The sequence below is a fragment of the Cheilinus undulatus genome, linkage group 8 (genome assembly GCF_018320785.1).
Source record: "Cheilinus undulatus linkage group 8, ASM1832078v1, whole genome shotgun sequence".
In the NCBI taxonomy this organism is placed as follows: Eukaryota; Metazoa; Chordata; class Actinopteri; order Labriformes; family Labridae; genus Cheilinus; species Cheilinus undulatus.
The window spans coordinates 24,353,516-24,375,764 of NC_054872.1; the positions used below are offsets into that span (position 1 = coordinate 24,353,516).

The 22,249-nt window shown below is 39.2% G+C and overlaps 1 protein-coding gene across 1 annotated transcript; it reads right to left on the reverse strand.

Annotated features, from left to right (window-relative positions):
- Positions 1 to 8,741: 8,741 nt before the first annotated feature.
- On the reverse strand, positions 8,742 to 21,923 carry LOC121514135 (glucocorticoid modulatory element-binding protein 1-like). The gene is made up of 10 exons (XM_041794229.1): positions 21,694 to 21,923; positions 20,346 to 20,487; positions 20,000 to 20,058; positions 19,582 to 19,703; positions 19,345 to 19,448; positions 15,830 to 16,014; positions 15,415 to 15,564; positions 11,804 to 11,941; positions 9,541 to 9,657; positions 8,742 to 9,456 (listed from the first exon to the last, which is right to left on the reverse strand). Exons 2-10 carry the CDS (start codon positions 20,468 to 20,470, stop codon positions 8,927 to 8,929), a joined length of 1,530 nt encoding a protein of 509 aa, XP_041650163.1. The 5' UTR covers positions 20,471 to 20,487; positions 21,694 to 21,923; the 3' UTR covers positions 8,742 to 8,926.
- Positions 21,924 to 22,249: the final 326 nt, after the last annotated feature.

Sequence of the window (22,249 nt, forward strand, 5' to 3'; positions counted from 1 at the left end):
CAAATTCTTATAGGAGCGTACCTTGTGGAGCATGAATGTTTTGAGCCCCTAACTATGAGTCAGGCCTGCCCACAGAATTAGCTGGGCCCCTTAAAAAAAAAAAAAAAAAAACAGAGGAAGGGCCCTCCACAGTTGTGGTTTATTGATGATATTAATGCATGTGTGTTTGATCAGCAGCATTGGCGCAGCATCCTGGCTAAGAGTTACACTTTGGAGTTTAAAAGTGAATATAACAGGGTTCTGATGTTGGAATTACTTATTCACACTTCTTTTTAATCCTTTTTCGCCACGTTTTTTGCCAATTTTTGCTACTTTTTTGACACTTTTAACCCATTTTTTGCCACTTTTATTTGGCACTTTTGTCATATTTGTGCCTTATTTTGCTTTTTTTTTACCATTTATTGCAACTTTTAACCCCTTCTTGCTGTTTTCCACCCTCTTAGTCACTTTTTCCCATTTTATTGCCACTTTTAACCCAGTGTTGGCACTGCTTTGCCAATTAATGTCCATTTTTCCCCATTTCTTGCCCATTTTCCCCTTTTTTGGGCCATTTTTAACCCATTCTTGTTGTTTCCTTTCACGCTTGTTTTCCACTTTTTTTGCAAATTTAAAATATTTTTGCAACTGTTTTGTCACTTAGTGCCCATTTCAAATGTGGACATTTTCTCCTAACATTAACTCCACTGTTATTTCCACAGTGTCAGTGTAGACTTTAAAGTCATATCATTATGTTCTGTTGCATCTCAGCATTTACCAAAGTGCCTCACTAAATCTACTGCTGCTGCTGCTGCACTTATGCAAAAAAAAAAAAAAGAAAAAAAAAAAAAAAAAAAGAAAATTTTCAACTTTTAACCATTTGTTGCTGCTTCGGCTAATTTTTCAACTTTTTTGCAACTTTTTGTCCATTTTTGTTACTTTTCACTAATTTTTTCCCACGTTTTGCCACTTTCAACTATTAGTTGCTGCACCACCACCTAAAACCAAGCTGGTAAATGGTCTCTTTACCTAAGTGAGTCCTTTCCCTGTGTAGACAGAGTGCTCTGTTCTATTACAGGATGGACCAGGCCTTTGAGCTAAGAAAATGAATGAAAAAGTATAAACATAAACCAGAACAAATAAGCCCTGCAAAGCTGCTAGTTAGTGTGGTGGTTAGCATTGTCACATCATAGCAAGAAGATGAATCCCTGTATCTAGTTGCTTGTACACTATATTGCCAGAAGTATTTACACACACATCCAAATAATTGAAATCATGTGTTCCAATCACTTCCATGGCCACAGGTGAATAAAATCAAGCACTTAGGCATGCAGACTGTTTCTACAAACATTTGTGAAAGAATGGGTCGCTCTCAGGAACTCAGTGAATTCCAGTGGTGAAATTTCCTCGCTCCTAAATATTCCACAGTCAACTGTCAGTGGTATTATAACAAAGTGGAAGCAACTGGGAATGACAGCAACTCAGCAACGAAGTGGTAAGCCATGTAAAATGACGGAGTGGGGTCAGCGGATGCTGAGGCACATAGCTATAGCCAACTTTCTGCAGAGTCAATCGCTACAGACTTCCAAACTACATGTGGCCTTCAGACTAGCTCAAGAACAGCCCATAGAGAGCTTCATGGAATGGGTTTCCATGGCCGAGCAGCTGCATCCAAGCCATACATCACCAAGTGCAATGCAAAGCGTCGGATACAGTGGTGTAAAGCACGCCGCCACTGGACACTAGAGCAGAGACACGTTCTCTGGAGTGACGAATCGTGCTTCTCCATCTGACAATCTGATGAACTGATGATCTGATGATGGGTTTAGCAGTTGCCAGGAGAACGGTACTTGTCTGACTGCATTGTGCAATGTGTAAAGTTTGGTGGAAGGAGGATTATGGTGTGGGGTTGTTTTTCAGGAGCTGGGCTTGGCCCCTTAGTTCCAGTGAAAGGAACTCTGAATGCTTCAGCATACCAAGAGATTTTGGACAATTCCATGCTCCCAACTTTGTGGGAACAGTTTGGGGATGGCTCCTTCCTGCTCCAGCATGACAGTGCTCCAGTGCACAAAGCAAGGTCCACAAAGACATGGATGAGAGAGTCTGGTGTGGATGAACTTCACTTCACCTCAACCCGATAGAACACCTTTGGGATGAATTAAAGCGGAGACTGAGAGCCAGGCCGTCCAACATCAGTGTGTGACCTCACAAATGCACTTCTGGAAGAATGGTCAAAAATTCCCATAAACACACTCGTAAACCTTGTGGAAAGCCTTCCAGAAGAGTTGAAGCTGTTATAGCTGCAAAGAGTGGACTGACGTCATATTAAACCCTATGGATTAACAATGGGATGTCATTTAAGTTCATATGCAAGTCAAGGCAGGTGAGCAAATACTTTTGGCAATATAGCGTATGTATTAGTATAGGTCATTTCAAGGTGCATTGCAGGGAAAAAAAAGTGTTAAGAAAACTGAAAGCCCCAGTGGCATTTATAGTTCAGATAACAACTTTACTCAACTAAAGTGATGACCTTGATTAAGAGCACAGGCTGAAAAGCATGAGTTTGATAAAGTTGTTCTCTAAATTACAAATGCTGCTGGAGCTTTCTGTTTTGTAGGGATTTTTGAATATACTGCGCCTGCAAGCAATACAAGGTTATACTGTAGAGTGGTGGTTTGGATTTTGACCTCACACAACAGATGTAGGTTTCAAAGCTCTGACAGGTCCTCTCCTTGTCTAGGTTAAATTTTCTTTCTTCTCGCCAGTCTTGATCATGCTTTTGTGCTGTAAGAGAAAGTGTCAAACTCTGAACAGTTAAAAAGTTCAGGATGGGAAAGAGCTCAAAAAAGGCAGAGAAGGTACAATTACTCCACAAACAAGGAAGGTTTTTACAAGTAAGCTGATTACTTTAGAAAAAGTGCATTTAGTAAGAGTTAAGTATGGCTGTGTGCTGACTGTAAGGTTCACACTTATGGAAGGATATCCAATACCCAAGGCCAGATATTTGACAGCTAAAATTTAGAAAGTTTTATTTTCATGCCTCTGCAAGGATGCTGCATATGTCTATCTATCTGTATCTAGAAACTTTTAGAAGGCACATTGATCTGTCTTTATCCTATGGTGTGATTCTGATCAGTATTCTTTGCATATATGCTCATCCAAGTAACAATTAACTTCATTTACTGAAAAATGTGACTCTCAGTCATGTTGTTACTTGTATAAGAGGTTATAGGCAAGTACTGTTCACTCATTTTGATATGTCCTGTAGTTCTGCGGTTTTGTTAACAAAAATAAATGCTTTGATGTATTTTTCTTCACTTTCTTTAAACAAAATATAAACTAATGATGGGAATTACAGCTCTTTCCAGTGATCTGGATCATTTGGCTCAGCCCAGCAAGAAGAGCTCTTTCAGCTCTCAAATGGCTCTTCATTTGGGTGCCAGTTTGGCTTCATTTGACCTGCAATATTTAGCAATTTCATGATATTTGATTGATATTTGTGCTGCTATTTTGCTCCAAATGTGATCATTTTTTAATTGATGAAAAATCACGTAATTATGTTTCGAAATATACTGCCTCCCCAAAACCCCTTGTGGGTCAGATGAAATCTGCTCCCAGGCTGGGCTGTTTGACAACTGATATAAAACATTACTGTTACACCATCAAGCATGAGTCCTTACTGTGTGGTATGCCTGTGGTAAAGTAGTGTGGGGAGAAGATCATCTCCAATCAATCACCACAGACACACACAACTTAAATAAGATTGATAATAGTAATAATAATAATGATATAAAATGGCACTCAAACAGGATCCGGATCTTATTGTTCATATTAAAGATCCAACTCTTTGAACTAGCTTGTTCATGAACCGCCCATCACCAATGGAAGTGGGCATCACGTCGTTCTTTGCCTCGGGCCTCCAAACTTATAAAACCATCTTTTGAACCACTCTCTAAAAATGTTCGGGTTTTTGATGTAACAATGTTCCTGCAGCCATAGCCTCAAGCATACATTTGTGAAACTGCAGGGTTTTTTTTTTTTTTTTTTTTTTTTTGCACTTTCATATTGGCTTCACTTTTCAGGCTGATGCTTGGTGGGAGCGTGCTACCCAAGACCCCCTGCTTTCAACTGCAACTCAGGAAACTTTGGTTTTTCAAATATGAGATGCTTAGATTTAGAATATTTCTTATGTCAAGATTTATAACTCACTTATTTGGACTTCTTTTTATTATAAGTGAGACATGATTGACCCAGCAAGAATGCGGTCTCTGAGTGACGGTATACCCCTTCAACTTCACTCACCTCCATCAAAACAGACAGAACTCCAGGTGTTGGCCCTGCCAGGATCCTCAGTTTGGCAACAGTACTCATCAGCCAGGCTTAGTATATGCCCTCATGCTGCTTTTGTAAAACAAAGTCAGATGTGGTTTCTCAAACATACTCTGACCATGTTTTAATATTATTTCAGGGATCCAGAAAACTTCTTCTAACAAGGCCTTTAGTGAAGAAATAAATGCTCTGCCTTTGTAGCCACTGTTTTTCAGCTGAGGCTAGTCATTCATTCACTCAGGACTGACACACGGGCATGCCTTTATGTTTCCACATGACAGGTGCAAAGCATTTATCTCCATAAATTATACTGTGCATTGAATCTGCATTTGATTGACCTCCAGCTGCCTATGTTGGTTGGTTTATACCTGGCAGAAATCACTCTGTATGTACATTTTTTCATGAATACTTAAAAGTGAGGGTTTTTTTTCAAAGTCATACAACATGTTTAAAGAGATAAAGTTTAATATTTGATAATGAGGTGTTGAGCACTCCCCTGGCTGTCCTCTGGTTCATCATTACAACAATAGACTAGCTCCAAGATCCACCTTTAAATTAAACATGTTGCACAAGTGCTGATGCAGCAGCCGCTCCTCTGCATGAACTCACCTGGAGTTAAAACATGGTTTGGCTGACACATTTAGCTGCTGCTGCAGGAATCCCAATTGGATCAAGCAGCCATTATGCAGGCTATTCATCACTCAGTTTGTTGTCGTGTGTGAACATTATAGAGCTGAATTAAATTAAAGGGGGCAAAAAGACGCAACTGAGACTTCCAACATGAGCGTACATAACAGTCTCTAACTTTGTTAGCCCTGAATAACGGATGAACGATGGATTGCTCAGCAAATTACTTAATTTAACTAAAGGAGCACAGCGTATGTCAAGCTAACACCTATAATTACACCTGCCTGGTGCACGGCAGCCATTTTTGTGCCCTGGTATTCAAGTCACAGAGCAGCAATTTATTTAAACTAGGGCTCAGATCTGTTCAATTCCATGATGGTTTAATTTGTGGGAACAGGATGTTCCAAAACACTGTTTGAATGTAACAAGAGGACAGGCATCAGAGGGGATGCAGACAGCTGCACTGTGATGAAAGTCATTTCTATCAAGCATTTTCTCTGCTGCCACTCACGACCCCTCCTCACAAACAACGGCATCTGCACAGGCAGTGTTGTGCTTTTATTTATGATAACATATCATTACAGTACTGAGAGGAGTTGGCTATCAAACTATAACTGTCCATCACACGGCTCAGGCACCCTCTCCGTGTGGACTGGTGCTTCAAAAGCAAAAGAAAATCACAGGGTGGAAAAATGCTGGGGCATCTGTAAGGGGAAACTTTAAAACATGCTGCACTAGTATACAAACACCAAAAAGTGATATCTGTCAAGCAACAATTATTGATTGACATCAGAGGTGCAACCAAAACTCTGAAATGATTGTGGGTTGAACCACTTTTTCCCCTGTGTGAATCACTGATGATTATCTGTTTACTCTGTATGAGTGAATTTGAAGCATCAGGATTGAGAATTGAATGGAAGTACATGTCTTTCTGCTATAATTGGAGGCATGTCTGTATGTGTTAATTTGCACACCACACCGTTGCTCCAATTGTCCTTGACACCTCACAGAAGACATCTTGGGTGTGCCATAACAAAACCATATATATTTTCTGTTGCACCTTTTGCTTCAGTTTACCTTCCTCCTGGCCTCTGCCCCCTATTACATTCGCACCGGCGTGCAGAGATGCTGAGTCATTATGCTGTTATTTGGGGAAAAAATACCCCTTTCCATGCAAATTGGTCCTTAATGACACAAGTACTAATGACTTAGAAAGCAATTTCCCCTCTGAATGACTTTAAAAAAATGATGAGTAAATAATATCTGTAAATATTTGGTTGACATTGCCAATACTAAGCCATAACCAGGAGTTAAATTGGTCTGAGGCTCCCAGCTGCCTTTTTATCCCAGTGTGGCATTATTACGCATGTTGAGGATGTGAGTGTGGTGGTTATTTTCCAGACTTTTCCTTCAATCAGGGAGGAAAATTTGTCAAGGAGGTGCTTAAGTAAAAACATTTATAGTGCCATTCCTTTAATTACCCACTGTAAACATGGATTGTCAGCATCTGTTTAAATATGAAACATAATGATTATTTTAAATGTGTCCTTTATGTTACAATTTCATTTTAGAGCATCAGTGTCCATCTAATCAAACCCTCATGTGTTTGACTCTTTACATTTTCTCTACAAAAACAAGAGGAGGGAAAGAAACTGGACATGATAATGTATGATTAGCACGTAAGTTAAACAGCACCTTGTTTAAAGTAACAGCACATCAACAGTCACATTAATTTATCTTGTTTTTATCTTTAAAAATTAAGAATAATCTGTTCTTCAGACTGTGATAGTCCCGTGCATAGATCCAAGGCAAGTCTTAGGCAGTAAAACACAAGCCTAAACACAAGCCAAGTGAGATATATATTCCACAAAATCCAGATAATTCAACCCACAAATGTAGTCCACTAAATACATATTTCAAATTACAAATAGTATAAGAAATGAATTATAAAAGTCTGAGGAAATATTTGTCACAAAAGCTGAAAAATTTTCCAACCACCTTAAGACGAGGAAAAATATCATCACAAAAGATCATAAATAGAACCAAATATCATATTTACAGGCATCTGAAGGTGTCATTAATTTAGAAATACTGCGAGTAATGTCACAAAAACCTGTTATATTGGAACAAAGTCTGCGTTTGGGTACCTTACAGGCAATTTCATGATTTATTTGACAGCTTAATCACTTTAGATTTATAAAAGATTAGAAAATTGTGACAATAAAAAAATGTGCATTGAAATTTGTCAGTCATTTGACATGCAAAATACTGCAAGTTTGTCAATGTTTGTTGTCAGCAGACAAAGAGGGAAGAAGTTGGGGTCTGTGAATTTTTTGCATAAAGATGACTCAACATTGGATTCTTATTTTAAATATTGCTGAATATACAACAAAGCAAGTATAATTTGTTTGACAGAGTTGCACTATTTATGATTTTAAATCTCTTGCCCTTTAAATCTCCAAGTCGCAGGCACGTTCCTTCTGTCAGCTTCCCTTTGAGGTACTCTAAGGAAGCCCTAAGAGGACATGTATCCATATATTTTATTCACCCTATTTTTCCTTAGTAAAAAGATTGTTTCTGTTATTTTCTGAAGATCTCAACTTTACTCTAACAAACCTAGTTTTCCCTTTATTACAGGTAAAGTTATCTTAGCAAGACATCTCTCTCTCAGGTGACATCTTCCAGCTCTTCCTGGGGACTCCGAGGCATTGGCAGGCCAGACGAGACATACAATCCCTCCTGTGAGTCCTGGGTCTACCCAAGGGTCTCCTCCAGTTGGACACGCCCAGAAGACCTCCATAAGGAGGCACCCAGGGGGCATCTTAAGCAGATGCCCAAACCGCGTCAAGTGGCTCCTTTCGAGAAAAAGGAGCAGTGGTTCTATCTCAACCTCCATCTGGGCATCTGAGCTCCTCAGCCTATTGGGGCTTAGTGTATAAACACTACAGGCAATAGTGTTTTTTGTGCAAGCTCCTCCTGTATTCATGTAGCAGCTGTGTGATTTCAGCCTCCACTGTGTTTAACTTATTTATTTTAAAAATAATTTTCTCTGATTTTTTTAAGATATGAAACAGACTGACTGTAAACTTGTTCATGACCGTGATAGGTTATATAAATAATTCTGCCCCTACAATTCCAACATGTTCCTATAAATTCTGAAGTTAAATTCGGAGTTGATAACCTGCTTTGTATAATGAGATTTCTTTTCCCATGGTTAGTGAAGCTATGTAACAGAATGTTCACTTTATAGTACAGGCCTCCTGGGATACAAGATGTTGAGTAAACAACCAGAAATCCCTTGTTAGAAATGAGAGGTTGCATGTCCACTTAGGGCAGGGGTGTCAAACTCAATCACAGCAGGAGCCGGATTTTGGATTCAGGTCTAACGTGAGGGTCTAACAGGCTCACGTTTTTTACAATAAACTGTCAATCTAATTTCACCAGTAACAAAGAAAAAAAAAAAAAAAAGAAAAAAAACTTTGCACCGATGATTTCAAATTTTTAAATTGTGAGTCTAAAAGGTCAAACTATTAGTTTAAATGTATTCAGTTTAAAAGGTCCAAACATGACTTAAAACTTTAAATTATGAATCTAAAAGCTCAAAATATTATACAAGAAGTTAAATTTATGGGTTTAAATGCTTGAAGTATGAAATAAAAAGTCAAAATTGCAAGTTTGAGTCCTTATTGTGAGATGCAAAATTGAAAAAATGAAATTAACACAAATCAATTTATTTTCCCACATTCCTGACTTTTATCTATTTTTTTTACTCCTTACTTTTTCAGATTTTACAACTTAACAAGGATATCTTAAGTCATCAAGGATAAGTTGACATTTTTATACTTGAGGAAATCTGCATACTGATAGGCCAGTTAAAACAGCCATATTATATGATCTTGCAGGCCAGATTTAAATGTTCCATTGGTCTGATTTGGGCCCGGGCCTTGAGTTTGACACCCCTGGCTTAGGGCTTCTGTAGTCATCATTCTCCCCTCTACTTACTTCTATGTTTCTTTGATACCTTTCCTCCTATAACCACTTTTTTAAAGTCATGCATCCCCTCCGCCTCCTCTCCTTCTTGATTTCTGAGGTGAGGATCTACATGAAACCTAATAGTCCTTTGTTCAGGCTCTTTGTGGATCCCTGTGGTCTCCTCCTGTCCTCGCCTGTGAAGCTTTTCTCGGATTCCCATATCACTGAGCTTCTGATCCTCCTCCAGCCCGGCACTGTTACCATCCCTGTCCGCCCTGCCAGCTCCAGCATGGTGACCCCGGCCGGTGGAGGCAGAGGAGTGGGTGAAGATCTGAGGGTTGATGGCTAGCTGAGCATAAGATGCAGCAGATAAACCAGTAACAGAGAGAGGCTGGATCCCTGGGTTTGCTTTGATGGTGGACAGCAGGTTGTGAGTTTGGCTGTTTGATGGGTTGTGGCGTTGCTGTCGTAGGTGTTTCATGGAGTGAATTTTAAAGGTGGGGCATCTATCCAAACCCTGCTTCCTCTGGTCTTCTAAAATATCATCCAATACTAGGAAAAGGAGGGCAGAAGTAAATACTTTTCTCTGTGATTTCCCAGTATGCATGTTAATGTAGCCTTAATGAAACTCCTCACCATAAACATTGTGATGCCTTTTGTCCTCCTCATCCTTGCAGCGCTTCAGGTTCAGAGCTTGCTTCACTGAGTCTAAAAGTCCAAACATCTTACACAGCGAATTAAGGATGACAGCATCTGGAAGAAAAGCACAGTCAGCTTTCCAAAAAAATCAATTTTCTTCTCTTAAAAGACTTTCCTTCTACTGTTTGTTCTAAATCCCTTTCTGGGTTTGTCACTTTGCTGCTCTTTGTTTGATATTTAAGCTCTCTGCTTTGTTTCTTTAGTTCCATAGTTTTAACTCTCATCTGTACTGATTGCACACAGTGTATCATAGTCATTATCACCTACTGTCTATTGCTATTTCACTTTTCAGCCATCAACTTTATAGAAAGATGGACAACACAACAGCTCTCCAAAAGCAAATCCAAATCATTTTAAGACAGTCTGGCTGCATACCATTCATTTCTGATGGCCACTGTCACAGACTTTTCATCTGAGACACTGTAGAACTCAGAAAGGAAATAGATGCCAAAACTTTTGAAATAAAACACGATTAAATTTCCATTAAGGGTTAAGGTAATAAATAGGAAACCAAAAGTTGAAATAATGAAAGCCTGACCTACAGACCTGATTACAAGATGTTTAATAAAAGCTGAGTAAACAGTGTACTTGCAGGAAAACAGTTCATCCTCCATGAAACACTCTAACACAACTAGCTGCATAAGCTACTGGATAACAGAGATACATAGCCAATAAAGCTTGGTTTGCAGCATAGCCAAAGCTAAGCTCACAAAGCAGCTATGTAAGCTAAAGTTATACATTATCTATGTAGCAAAGTTAGCTTTAACAATGTTTGCTAAAGCTCACTTTACTAAAGCTAAATTAACCATAGATAACCGAGTTATGGAGCTAATGTAGGTAAGTAGCTAATGTAGTAACTATATAACTATATATGTATACTATAAAGTAACTCAAAAAGTAGCTAAGTAAAATATGTGCATACTTTATCCATGTAGCCAAGTAATCTTAAGCAATGTTTCCTAGAGCTCATGCTGCTAAAGCTAACTTAGCTGTAGATAATAGTGTTAGGTAGCTAATGTTGCTAAAGCTTAGCTTACAAAGCAACTACGGAGCAACATATCTACATTACCTAGGTAGCTATGTTAGCTTTAGCTACATTTGTTAATGCTCATGTTGATAAAGCTAACTTAACTACATTGGCTCATTTAGCAACATTTACTACGTTGCATAGCTATGTCAGCTAAAATGAGCCACTGTTAGAGTATCTACTTCCAAACATCTCTATAATATTTTTGTTTTATAGGTGAAATCTTGCCTAGTCTGTAATGTTTGCAGTGTGGTTATATCATGAATGCAACTGCCAGACTTTGTTTACGAATAAAGTTAAATAAAACAAAAATCTAAAACTGTAAAGACATTGTACTGGCATATTATGGCACTTCCTTTCTGGGATATGGCATCTCAGATGGATGGTCTGTGAGCGTGGCTGTCAAAGATGAACAGTCTGCAGGAAGACCCCTCACAATCATTTGGAGAACACCCTACAGAATGGCCTCAGCATAGGTCACAAGCTTTGCCTCCCTTATTCAAACAGATGAGACATGGGTTGCCTATAAATTTAAAATAAATATCAAAGTGTTTCTCAAACATGGTTTCTACCTTAAACATAAGCTCTTTGGTTTTGGGGTGGCTCGTAGTTAAGTTCACATGCCACATGTACAGATATGTGTCCAGGGTTCAAGTTTGACCTGTGCCACCTTCCTGCATGCCACTTTCATGTCTTTCGACATTTTCAAACTTTATTCACCATCCTATCAAAAAACAAAAGGCATAAAAGCGCCCCCCCCCCAAAAAAACTCCTCAAAAAAAGGTAGCCCTCATGCCAAAGTGTTAACTGTTGTCTGCTATGTTTGGTTTTGGTTAGTTATTTGATCTTAAACAGAGTGGGTTTAACACCATGATTGACAGGTCTGTACGAGATGCACGTCCAAATGCAAGAGATGTCAGCACCCAGTGCAGTGGGTATTTGGCTCCACTTTTGTACATTGGGAGAAGGTGGAGACATTGCTTATCTTTAATTCCCTGGACTCTTATACAGTAGGAGTATGTTTTGTTGAGTTTCTGAAGTTAATCTTTAAGTCGGTTATTTTTGTGTGGAAACCCATCTTAAGGCTTTTACTTGTTACAAACTTGTTGCAAATTCACTGACACATGGCTGCATTTAAAGTAGTTCTTTTCACAGCATTGTGGTTAAGCTTACCTGTCTCTTGCAGGGTGGCCTTCTCACTGCGAGCCTCCACTCCTTTAAGGGTGGCTAATAGTTCAGTCTGGAGACTGGACAGGACCTCTCCCATCAGCCCACAGTCTGCCACCCCCTGCCACAAGCTCAGTACTCCATCTAGACAAGGTTAATAAGGTTGGGACATTATTATGATATGTGGGGAACTTTGTGTACGCGTGTGTATTTGTGTTTTCATTTAAAAATGACAAAGTGCCACAGAGAAATAAGAGATCATAGAGGTGGATTTGTGTATGTATGTATTCCTGTGGATGCAGGTGTGAGTTGCTGAGAGAGGTACAACTGAATGGGGAGGAAAGGAAAAGAAAATAAATAAGAAATGTGGGATAAATGAGATGGCATATGGGGCAGGGAAATGTCTAGAAGTGAGGTTAGAGGAGAGTTGAAGGCTTGAAAGAGAGCAATAAATTGAGGAGGGAAGTTGAAATAAGCTACACAGGTTGGAGAAACAATGAAAAAAAAAGAAAATTACAAGATAGAGGAAATGGGAGAGGAGCAGAGGTGGGAGAAAGTATTTTAAATGGGTGATTGAGGAAGAGAGGAGCGAGCAGAAAATGGATGAGAAAAGAGGATGGAGCAGATTGAAAGAAGGCTGAAAAATGACTAGGGATCTTTTAGAAGCGGAGCAAAATAGAGGTTGAGTATATTAGAGAGATGAAATGTCAGAGGTGCTTGGAATCTTATCTTGCGAGAAATGCGTCCACTTTCGCGTTTGCTTAAAAGTCTGTCAAGATAAATGCAATATGTCTTCGGAAAATCTTCTAACTCCAGTTTATATCTATCTGGAGTTAAATGTGTGCATTTCCCCATGTCGAGAATGCACACTAATGGGAAGCAGTACATTTGAAACCTGAGATAGAGGAGCATAGTTATAGGCTGAGTGGTTTTACTGAGATTTGTCAATTTGTTTTAAGCCCTGTGACAAGCAATACCGCTTGTGCAGCAGGGCACTGCAATTTCCCATTCAACCAAAAGATCACTGGAGGCTATGTTACCTACTCCAGCTGGAACAATGCCTAATCAGGTCACCTTTAAAATCCTTAAATCAAAGCTTAGGTCTCTGCAGAACAAGGCTTATGTAGAAATGTTGCAGTAGATAGAAATATAAAAGGATTTGACTTTCTGCCTGCAAAAAGTCAGTCAACTTTTTAAGGCCTGTTTGTCAGAATTACAGAATATCCTGAAACTGCAGATTCTGAGGGTCACTGGCTCAGTGTTTAAGGTATCAAGCAACAGTGTGAGAATCAGGGTAATATTCTGCTTGACTGTTTTATGTGAAAGCAATGACTGGTGGATTTAAGACCTAAATGTTACATATTTTTCTTCATCTGTTAGCAAAGCTTTTTCCTTCAAAGGACATTACTTATGAATGTCTGACACCTGGAGGTCAGTCTATTATCATCTGACAAAGCTGTTTATTTCTTTTATTTCAAATTTGCTTTATAGGTTAAATAATAATAATACATTTATTTAAAAGACCTTTCAAGTACTCTAGTACTATAACTTCATACACATTTAATGGATTATGATGCTTTAATATGAAACATACAGCTACAGAAAATATGGAGAGACCACTACATAAATGTGTTTTCTAAAGCTCCTCTATCTGTATGTTTAATCTTGGAAACAATTTTGATTGTATACAAAAAGCCTCTCAACTTCCAAATAAAATATCCTCATTTATGTATTTCATTTACTGAAAAAGACAACTGGTTAAGAGGAATAAACCCCCCCAAAAATCTAATACTTTTTCAATATCATAATATGAGTGTTTTTAGCTAGAAACTATTCTCTTTTTCTCTCTTCTGAGTTCTTTGTTTTTCATCTTTTTTGGGTTTAATTGACTGTTTTTAATAACTTGTTTAAATACTTCCGCTGTGTTTCTTTTTTCTCCTTGACATTGTGTTTTGATTCCTAAAATAAGGCACTTTGAATTGCATTGTTGCTAAGATATGCTTTACAGATAAACTTGCCTTATCTTTTGGCTTAGGTAGAGTTCAGAATTCAACAATCACTGGAATAAGCCTTTAGTCCATAACAGTGCTCTACAGCTTTGGGCTTGTAAATCAGAGTGTGACTGGATGAACATTCTGTCTGTCACATCTTTATGGGCCAATCAGAGCAGCAAAACACGCGACGATTAGACTCTTGCTGAATCCAGTCAAGAGAAGGGCAAAAACATTGTTTCCGCAAAGAAAACAACTCAGTGCTGTTCTTTGTTCTTCTTTTTACAAAGACATTGTCAAGTTCTGATAAAACTGATGCTATACCAGCATCCACGCTAATCTCTTCTGCCATAATTGCATCAGCCTCTTGTAGCTGCTTGCTTACGTCGCACGACTCTGCCGTGCCCGAAAATACTGCCCCTTGATGTTGATTGGTCCTGTCACTTACTAACCGGGCCCAAACAGTTCAGATGGAAGCTTTGCAAGATGGATTCGCAAGTGAGTAACAAGGAACAAACAGGCAAATCCATCTGCTTTGCAAGGTTAACCCTTTACCTACTGAGTCTAAAAATGGCGATTTGGACATATGCTGTTCTTATGGCTGTAAAATAGTCAGGAAATGCCCTAAGTCTGAGAGCTTTGGTCCCTTTTCCTGGGAGTACTTGAACTTGACTTTTCAACATCTGGTTAATGATTATTGCACATTATGTGGAATTGTCAGCAGTTTAAAAGAAGAAAAACACAAAAACGGATTTGTTTTTCATGGCTTTTATGAGAAGAAATTTTGTTATTGCTCATGAAGTTTTGATTTGACATTTGAAATGTGAACCTATACATGTTTAGATCAATCACCAGTCATTTTTTGAGTCTAGGACTCTGGGTGTGCAAAACAGTGCAAAAGATAACTATATACATAGGCGAAAAATTAGTGCAAATAAAGGTGGAAAAATGCATTCTCAACATTCTCAAGTAGCATATTATAATTGCATATGACAGACATGCACAAATGCCACTATCTAATGCTATTTTTTGAAAACAAAACACAACTCTCCCTCTCCTTTTACTCTCTTCCTTCATTCTCCTTTCTCACTCCTCTTCTGCCAAAGCTGCCGTTTTCACGGTGCCGTTTGACATTACCGTAATATATATACCACCCATCCTATATTGCCGGAAAGCACAGATTTTCAGCTCTCTGTCAGCATTGGAATTTTTTAGATTGAGCAAACTTTCAAGGAGTTACAGTGTTGAGAATCCATGTAACTCGCGATACTTCTGGTGTTTTGCTATGAATGCCTACGTCATATGGTTGCGAGGACCGTAATGAACCATATATGTGCGCATGCCCACAATTCTCAGCTTTCCAGCACCTTTGGAATTTTTCTTGTTGGATAAATTTTGACAGAGTTACGGTAATAATACTCTGGACCTATAAAACACAGCACTGGTGCTATTTATATAGGAGACACTGCAGTAGTTTCCTGCTGTTAAGGATATTATGGAGCACAAATGAAAGAAGCCTGTCTTAAGCCTCCATAGTCAATATCTGTGTATGAATCCTTCTCCTTTTCATTTCTTACTCTATTCAGTCTGTTTAACAAACACACAAACTTGTTTTTTTATATTCACCAGTTGTGTCTGCCCTCTTCCTCTTTGTAGCATGTCCATTCGCTGTAGTGGGATTTACAGGCCGAGCTCGACCAGGACTCCACTCTGCTGTCACGCTAAATTTCTCCTCCAGGGGCTCTTCTACCTCTGCTGCATCATGAACCACCTCCCCTGAAATGACAACATCATTTGCGTAAACATCTCACATTGCCTTTAAATGTCAGAGAGCAGAGGCAAGACGATTAAGAAAGCCCAGCATGCATACAATGGCATGTATATATTGCAGATTACTACAGCTGTGTTCTTATTGCTGATAAATTATAACTAGTTATCTGGGAAGGTTAAAAAAAATGTATCTGCATCTTGCAAAACAGCAGCCCCAGCATATGTGGGAAACCAAAAAAAAAAACCCCGTAGAATGCCAGCTGAAATCTACCTGTCATGGGAGGCACCTGTCCTCCGAGAGGGTCCAGAGGCAGACACGATGAGCTCGGCTGCACAGAGGTCCCTGGAGGAAGCCGTGTGCTGTTGATCAGCACATCGAATTTGGTGCTGCGGCAGGTGTTGCTGCACACGGTGTCATGCTGGTAGAAATCTATCTGGCCTGAGTCCATCATTTTCCTGTGAGAGGAACAGGTCAAAAGAACATGACAAGAAAATATTTTGTTCCACAGCTGCTGAGGGGGTGTTAAAGTGTGAATTGATTAAGTTCAATGTTCCCGATTGCTTCCCAGAGGTTTGTTTGACAGAAAGGCCCACTGATGTGAACTCTGGAGAAATAAAGATATTATTGAGTTGGCACAGCATATTGACTCACAGAGACACTAAGAACAAGTGCAAACATGATAAACCCAGTAAGAAGTATCAATCAGCAGCTTGCTGGGAGTTATTTGATCCTGCTCTCATGATATTGCTGCTTACTTACTGCCTCGGGAATGTAGTGGCAATGCCTAACACAGACAGACGCAACACAAGTGCAAATTACATGAATGATTGTTGACTGCATTAAATTAAGGAGTGTAAAGTCTGACACTTTAACCCTGATGCAACATAGTAATGTGAGCAACTCCCTTTAAAGTCATTGAAATTACCAGCTGGGATGCATGTACAGTGTCTCCAACAGCTTAGAGGGAAAAATCAAACGCAAAGATAGTGAATGTCAGTGTGTTTAGACACACTCTCTGACCACATTTATGAAATATATTTTAATAACCCACTTTGCAATTGACTTAAGTTTATTCTGGGCCATTATAGGCAAAAGCTGGCAAACCCGTGAAAGGTTGTCACTTTTTGATACTCAATACTTTTTTACTACCACTTGATTGAAACAATACAGTCTCTATTTGATTAGTAGTATCTTAAAGCAATTTAAATTAAATATATATATTTAAAAAAACTAAACATTTTTCATAAGAAGAGAAATACATTTATCACAAAAGCTGGAGCAAAACTTCAGCACACAGACTTTATTGTACATATATACTATATGGACAAATGCATTGTTCTACACCTGTTAATTATTGAATTCAGGTGTTTTAATCAGACGAATTGCCACAGGTGTAAAAAATCAAATACCTAGCCATGCAGTCTCCTTTTGCAAACATTTTAGATACAAAATGGGTAGTTGTGAAGAGCTCGGTGCCTTCAAGCGTGGAACTGTGATGGATGCCACGTTTGCAATAAGCCGCTTCAAGAAATTTCATCCCTGCTGGTTACACCACCGTTAATTCTGAGTGATATTATTAGAAAGTGGAAGTGTTTAGGAACAACAGCACCTCAGCCACAAAGCGGAAGACCACGTAAAATCACAGAGTGTGGTCAAAGACTGGCAAGGCACATAGTGAGTAGAAGTCGCAAGCGCTCTGCTCATTCCATAGCTGAAGAGTTCTAAACTTCCACTGGCATTAATGTAAACACAAAAATGGTGCGACAGGAGCTTTACTGAATGTGTTTCTGTGGCCGAGCAGCTGTATGCAAGCCACACATCACTAAGTCCAATGCAAAGCATCAGATGCAATATGGTGTAAAACACACTGACACTAGACCGTGGAGCAGTGAAAATATGTTTTGTGGAGTGACGAATCACTCTTCTCTGTTTCGCTCGTATGCCAGTAGAACACTACCTGCCTGACTGCATTGTGTCACATGTGAAGTTTGGTGGAGGAGGGAAAATGGTATGGGCCTGTTTTTCAGGGTCTGGGCTAGGGCTGGGCAATTAATCGAAAATTAGATTAAATCTCAATATGGCCAACTGTAATTTTCAAATAGCAAAAGGTGCAATAATTTTTGACCTGAAATTTGTGTCACATTACCAGATTTAAACTTTTTTGAAGCAGCAGAGATATAATGCATGAAATATGAAATCATTCTGGTGCCATTTTCTTAGTATAGTCAACAAAAAAATCCTACCCTCTTAACTTTTGTACTTTTTTCTTATTAAATATAAGAATGACAAAAACCCTTCAATGCAACAATTCATATCCAATTTGCAATACGAGTTGAAATCATCATAATTAGAACCTTTTAAAGAATTTTTCAGCCCTTGTTTAGGAATAAAAGAAAGTTAAGGAATAATCGCATATCAAATTGCAATTGCAAAATTGGGGGAAAAAAACGCAATTCAATTATTTCCCAAAATTGTTCAGCCCTACTCTGGGCTAGGCCCCTTAACTCCAGTGAAGGGCAATCTTAAGCATACCAAGACACTTTGGACAGTGCTTCCAATTTTGTGGCTACAGTTTAGAAAAAGACCTCTTCTTTTCCAGCATGACTGTGCCCCAGTGCACAAAGTAAGGACTATAAAGACATGGTTTCCTAAGTCTGGTGTGAAAGAACTTGACTGGCCCGCACAGAGCCCTGACTTCAACCCCATCGAGCACCTTTGGGATGATCTAGAATGGAGATTGTGAGCCAGGCCTTCTCATCCAACATCAGTGCCTTTCATATTCAATTATTTCAATTTTTCTATATAAAGTAAAGCATTCTGCCAGTAAATAGTCCGTATGATGTTAGGCCAAAAACGGCTTAAAGATAATTAAGACTGAGGTCGTTCTTCATGTACGGGTGTTTTAAGTAGGTAACATACAGAGACACAACACTGTTATTTTGTATTTTCATTAGAATGAATTCAGTGTATATCTGTACAGACACAAATAGATGCTGCTTCACTTGAGGCTATGGAGGAAAGGAATTCTTTTGTCTCTAAAATCCTGTTTCAATAATCCCTCCCTTGCTTTGTTTCCTTGAATCTCTCCATAAATCTCTGGGGGGAGGGCATAAAATACACAGGTGAGGGATGCAAGTGAGAGATGTATGAATGCAATTTAAGGGAACTGGAATGCAGCCATAGAGGGAACCACACCTAATAAGACAAATAAGCACAAAACACTAAAAAAAGGGGAAAAATAATGAATGCTAACACTGCAACAAAAGCAAGGAGAGCCCAATGAGGACACACCCTTTACATTTATCATCAAACTCTGATCAACACCTTAGCTTTGCTCCATTCCCAGGGCTGCTTTCTTTGATGGGTGCATTTGAAAAATCAGATTACACCGCAGCAGTGCCTTTAAGGATGTCCTATTCTGAAGGCTCCTTCAAATGCAGCTGACAGTTGTGTCCTTCTTTCCCTGTCCAGATAAGATGGCAGACTTTCATGTTGCCAAATAATACATTTAGAAAGAAAGTAACTGGTTTCTATTCAGTCCAGTATCACTACTACTGTAGTCAAATGGGCCTTAAAAATACAAATGATCTTATAAAAGGTTAGGGTATGCAATGTTAGTCATGGTAGCTAGTTTCACTGCAGCTACAAATGCTGGATCCTTCAAAGGACACTACCTTGAAATGAGACACATCTTTTGTGCACAGTATGTGATTATTACTAAGTCCCAGAAGCATGTTTACTTCTTTGTCTTCACAATAAATAGTGCATGTTTTCAGTTTTCATACCTTAGCATCACTCCTCCCAGCCTTATAGCTCTTTTCCAGTCCTTCAGCGTGGCTTTCCCAGCCAGGTGGACAAACTGCTTAGGACTAATGAGCTGGTCATTGAACTGAAAGAAAAGAGGACAAACTAAAGTTGGCTTTATTATAAAAAATTTAAAAGCTAATACAGAAATATATAATAAAAGGGGAATACCACAGATATGACAAAGTGTGATAAATTACCCCAAATTATCAACTTACCTTGACACATCTCACGTTGATACCGGGGCACACAAACTTTTTAAACAGTAGAACAGCTCTGCTGTCTCCACAGGTGATAGGGTAGCCATATTCGATCTCCTCTCCATCAGCTTTGCTGTCCTCTACAGATTATGAAACAGCAACAAGTGCATACAACACAGCAAAATTAAATGTACTGTATTTAAACATAAAAATAATCCTCCTGTCTGCTATGAATGTAGGATTATAGTGACTTCAAAATCAATTGGGCTCATTGCAGGTCTATCAATATCCTTGAATAATTCATATTTTTAAATAATTGTAAGGGATTCAAAAGTCCCCGTAGCATATATGCTGAACTACAATAATTATGTTACTATTTCTTACGCTTTGTCACTTGATTTTTAATGTCTTAAGTGAGGGATATCTGTCAACATACCATGATGTGTCTCTATGGCCAAGACTGTGGTGCCAGTGTCAGCAATGTCATCGTTTGCCCTGCAGAGGGCGACAGAGGGTCACATTTAACAGAATAAACATTTCATGACAGCAGAGCTGACTAGCTCTGAATCCAACAGTCAAGTACGTAAATAGTTACTGTGTCTAACCTTGTGATTCTCTTTACTGAACATATCTCACTGATGCGTTATTTTGGTGCAGTACAATGCAATGCATCAATGCAAGCCATTTTCTCAATATGAGCTATAAGCACTGGGGAAAGGCAAAATATCTGACTTTGTCTTGTCTTTTTATAGCACAGCAAATAAAAGACAAAGCCATGTTACCCGTGAAGGATGGGCTGCAGGTGCAGGATGACTTGAGTCTTATGGTTGCTGCCACTGGCCTCCCCTTCCTCTTCCTTCAGCATCATGAGATCCCCCGAAGACACAGTGACCTCAGCACCCGCCATCACCCCTCCCCACCGAGCTGCACGCACAGAGAGCCGAGCACGCATGTTACCATCCAGATCCCACATCACACACACGCATGCAAGGATGCTTTTTAATGCAAACACGAGTCTGTAAGAGCCTCCCCCCAACAACCTTTTGTGGCATGCAACTGTCATAGAAATGAATCCATACTGGGATAATCCTCGTATGGACTTGCTCCCTTTATTACTCTTATGGATGTGCATAGATATCCTGCAGTAGATAATGAGGCAAAGCTTACAGTTTTAACTAAATACCTGGGTAATAAAGCTTTTAGTGTAATGATACTGCAGTAAGACAGCAGGCACTGGGAATTTAACAGGAAAAATATCCTGTCCTGTCAGAAACTCTCACAAAAATCATATTTACAATTTGTCATGCAACCTTTCTGAATTTGGGCACGTTCTCATTCTGCAAATATGAAAATAATCAAAGACCTGTTGAGCAAATCCAACTAGCAGAGCTGTTGTCATCAAGTTAAATCAAAGAATACATTACACTCTAATTTATAAATGTGTCTGACTGCTGTCATTTAATGTTAATTCCAGTTTTTGAACATTTTAGGGTATAAATATGACGTAGAAGGTATTTTTGTGTCTTCAATCAGTGGTTGTTGACACATCAACCATCTGTACAGCATATTTTAACTTCTAAGAAGAATCAGATTCAGACAGACTGTGAACTATGATCGATGAGGAATTTGACAAATACAAAATGTAAATGTACCAGCAAGGAATGAGACAGGTAAGAAGACAGTAACCACATAAATCAAAGTATTATTCTGTCAACGGTACTGTTTTAACCCTGTAGCCTAAAACTCCAAAAGCATGATAGCGTGCTAGAATTAGAATCAATAAATAAAATAAATAATTCATGATCAACATACTGTTCATGAGTCACCCCATGGCAGATAAACACAACAGGAAACCTTTCTGTAGCATTTTACAGAGAAATGTTCATTATATTCCACACTATATCAAGTAGTCCTTGTTGTATCAGCAACTCCAACACGGATAGTTGCGTGCCTTGCTCACCCTCCTTCACCCACTCAAACTGACGTCTGTTGGAGCGGCGGCACGCACACCCCGGCCAACAACGGTGCGACGGCGCGCGCTCCTCTTCCACAGAGGGTGCACAAAAACACTGAGTGAACGCTAAATCAACATAAACAAACTTACAGTAATATCTCTGTAGTTTTACTCACCGTTTTACAGCAGGGGATAATTCATCCTCAGCTTGTCGGAGAGACTGGAGAGCATGCGCCGTGCTGCTTCGTTACACTTCCTGCAGTGAAGGCAGCATTTGCCTGAGAAGCATCTGTCCCGCTGTCACGAGAAGCGGTTAGTTCGCACGCGATGTGTAAATCGGTCAAACTGCTCTTATGTGCGAGTGCACGGCACGGGTTGAGCACCTCTGAGCCATGGAACTGCATAGGGTGAAAGACTCAAGCTTTAGAAAAAGGTTTCCCCTCTCCAAAGACGTCCAGGGATTGTCTTTTAAGAGCACCATTTTCTATTGCTGTTACAAACGCAGCAACACTTCGTCGTTTTAGTTGCCACTTGTGTGGTCTCATGTTTGCTCCTCTTGTAATAAGTAAACTGTGTTGAACGGTGTCGTTTGGTATTGTTGTTATTGCCTGAATTTCACCAGAAGGTGGCAGAGTTTCCACTTAGTTTGAGTAGAGAAATGAGTTTGTCGATATTTCTGTATAATGAGTTTTTTTCCGAATGTTCTGCTTTTACCAAATTTACTTTTGAACC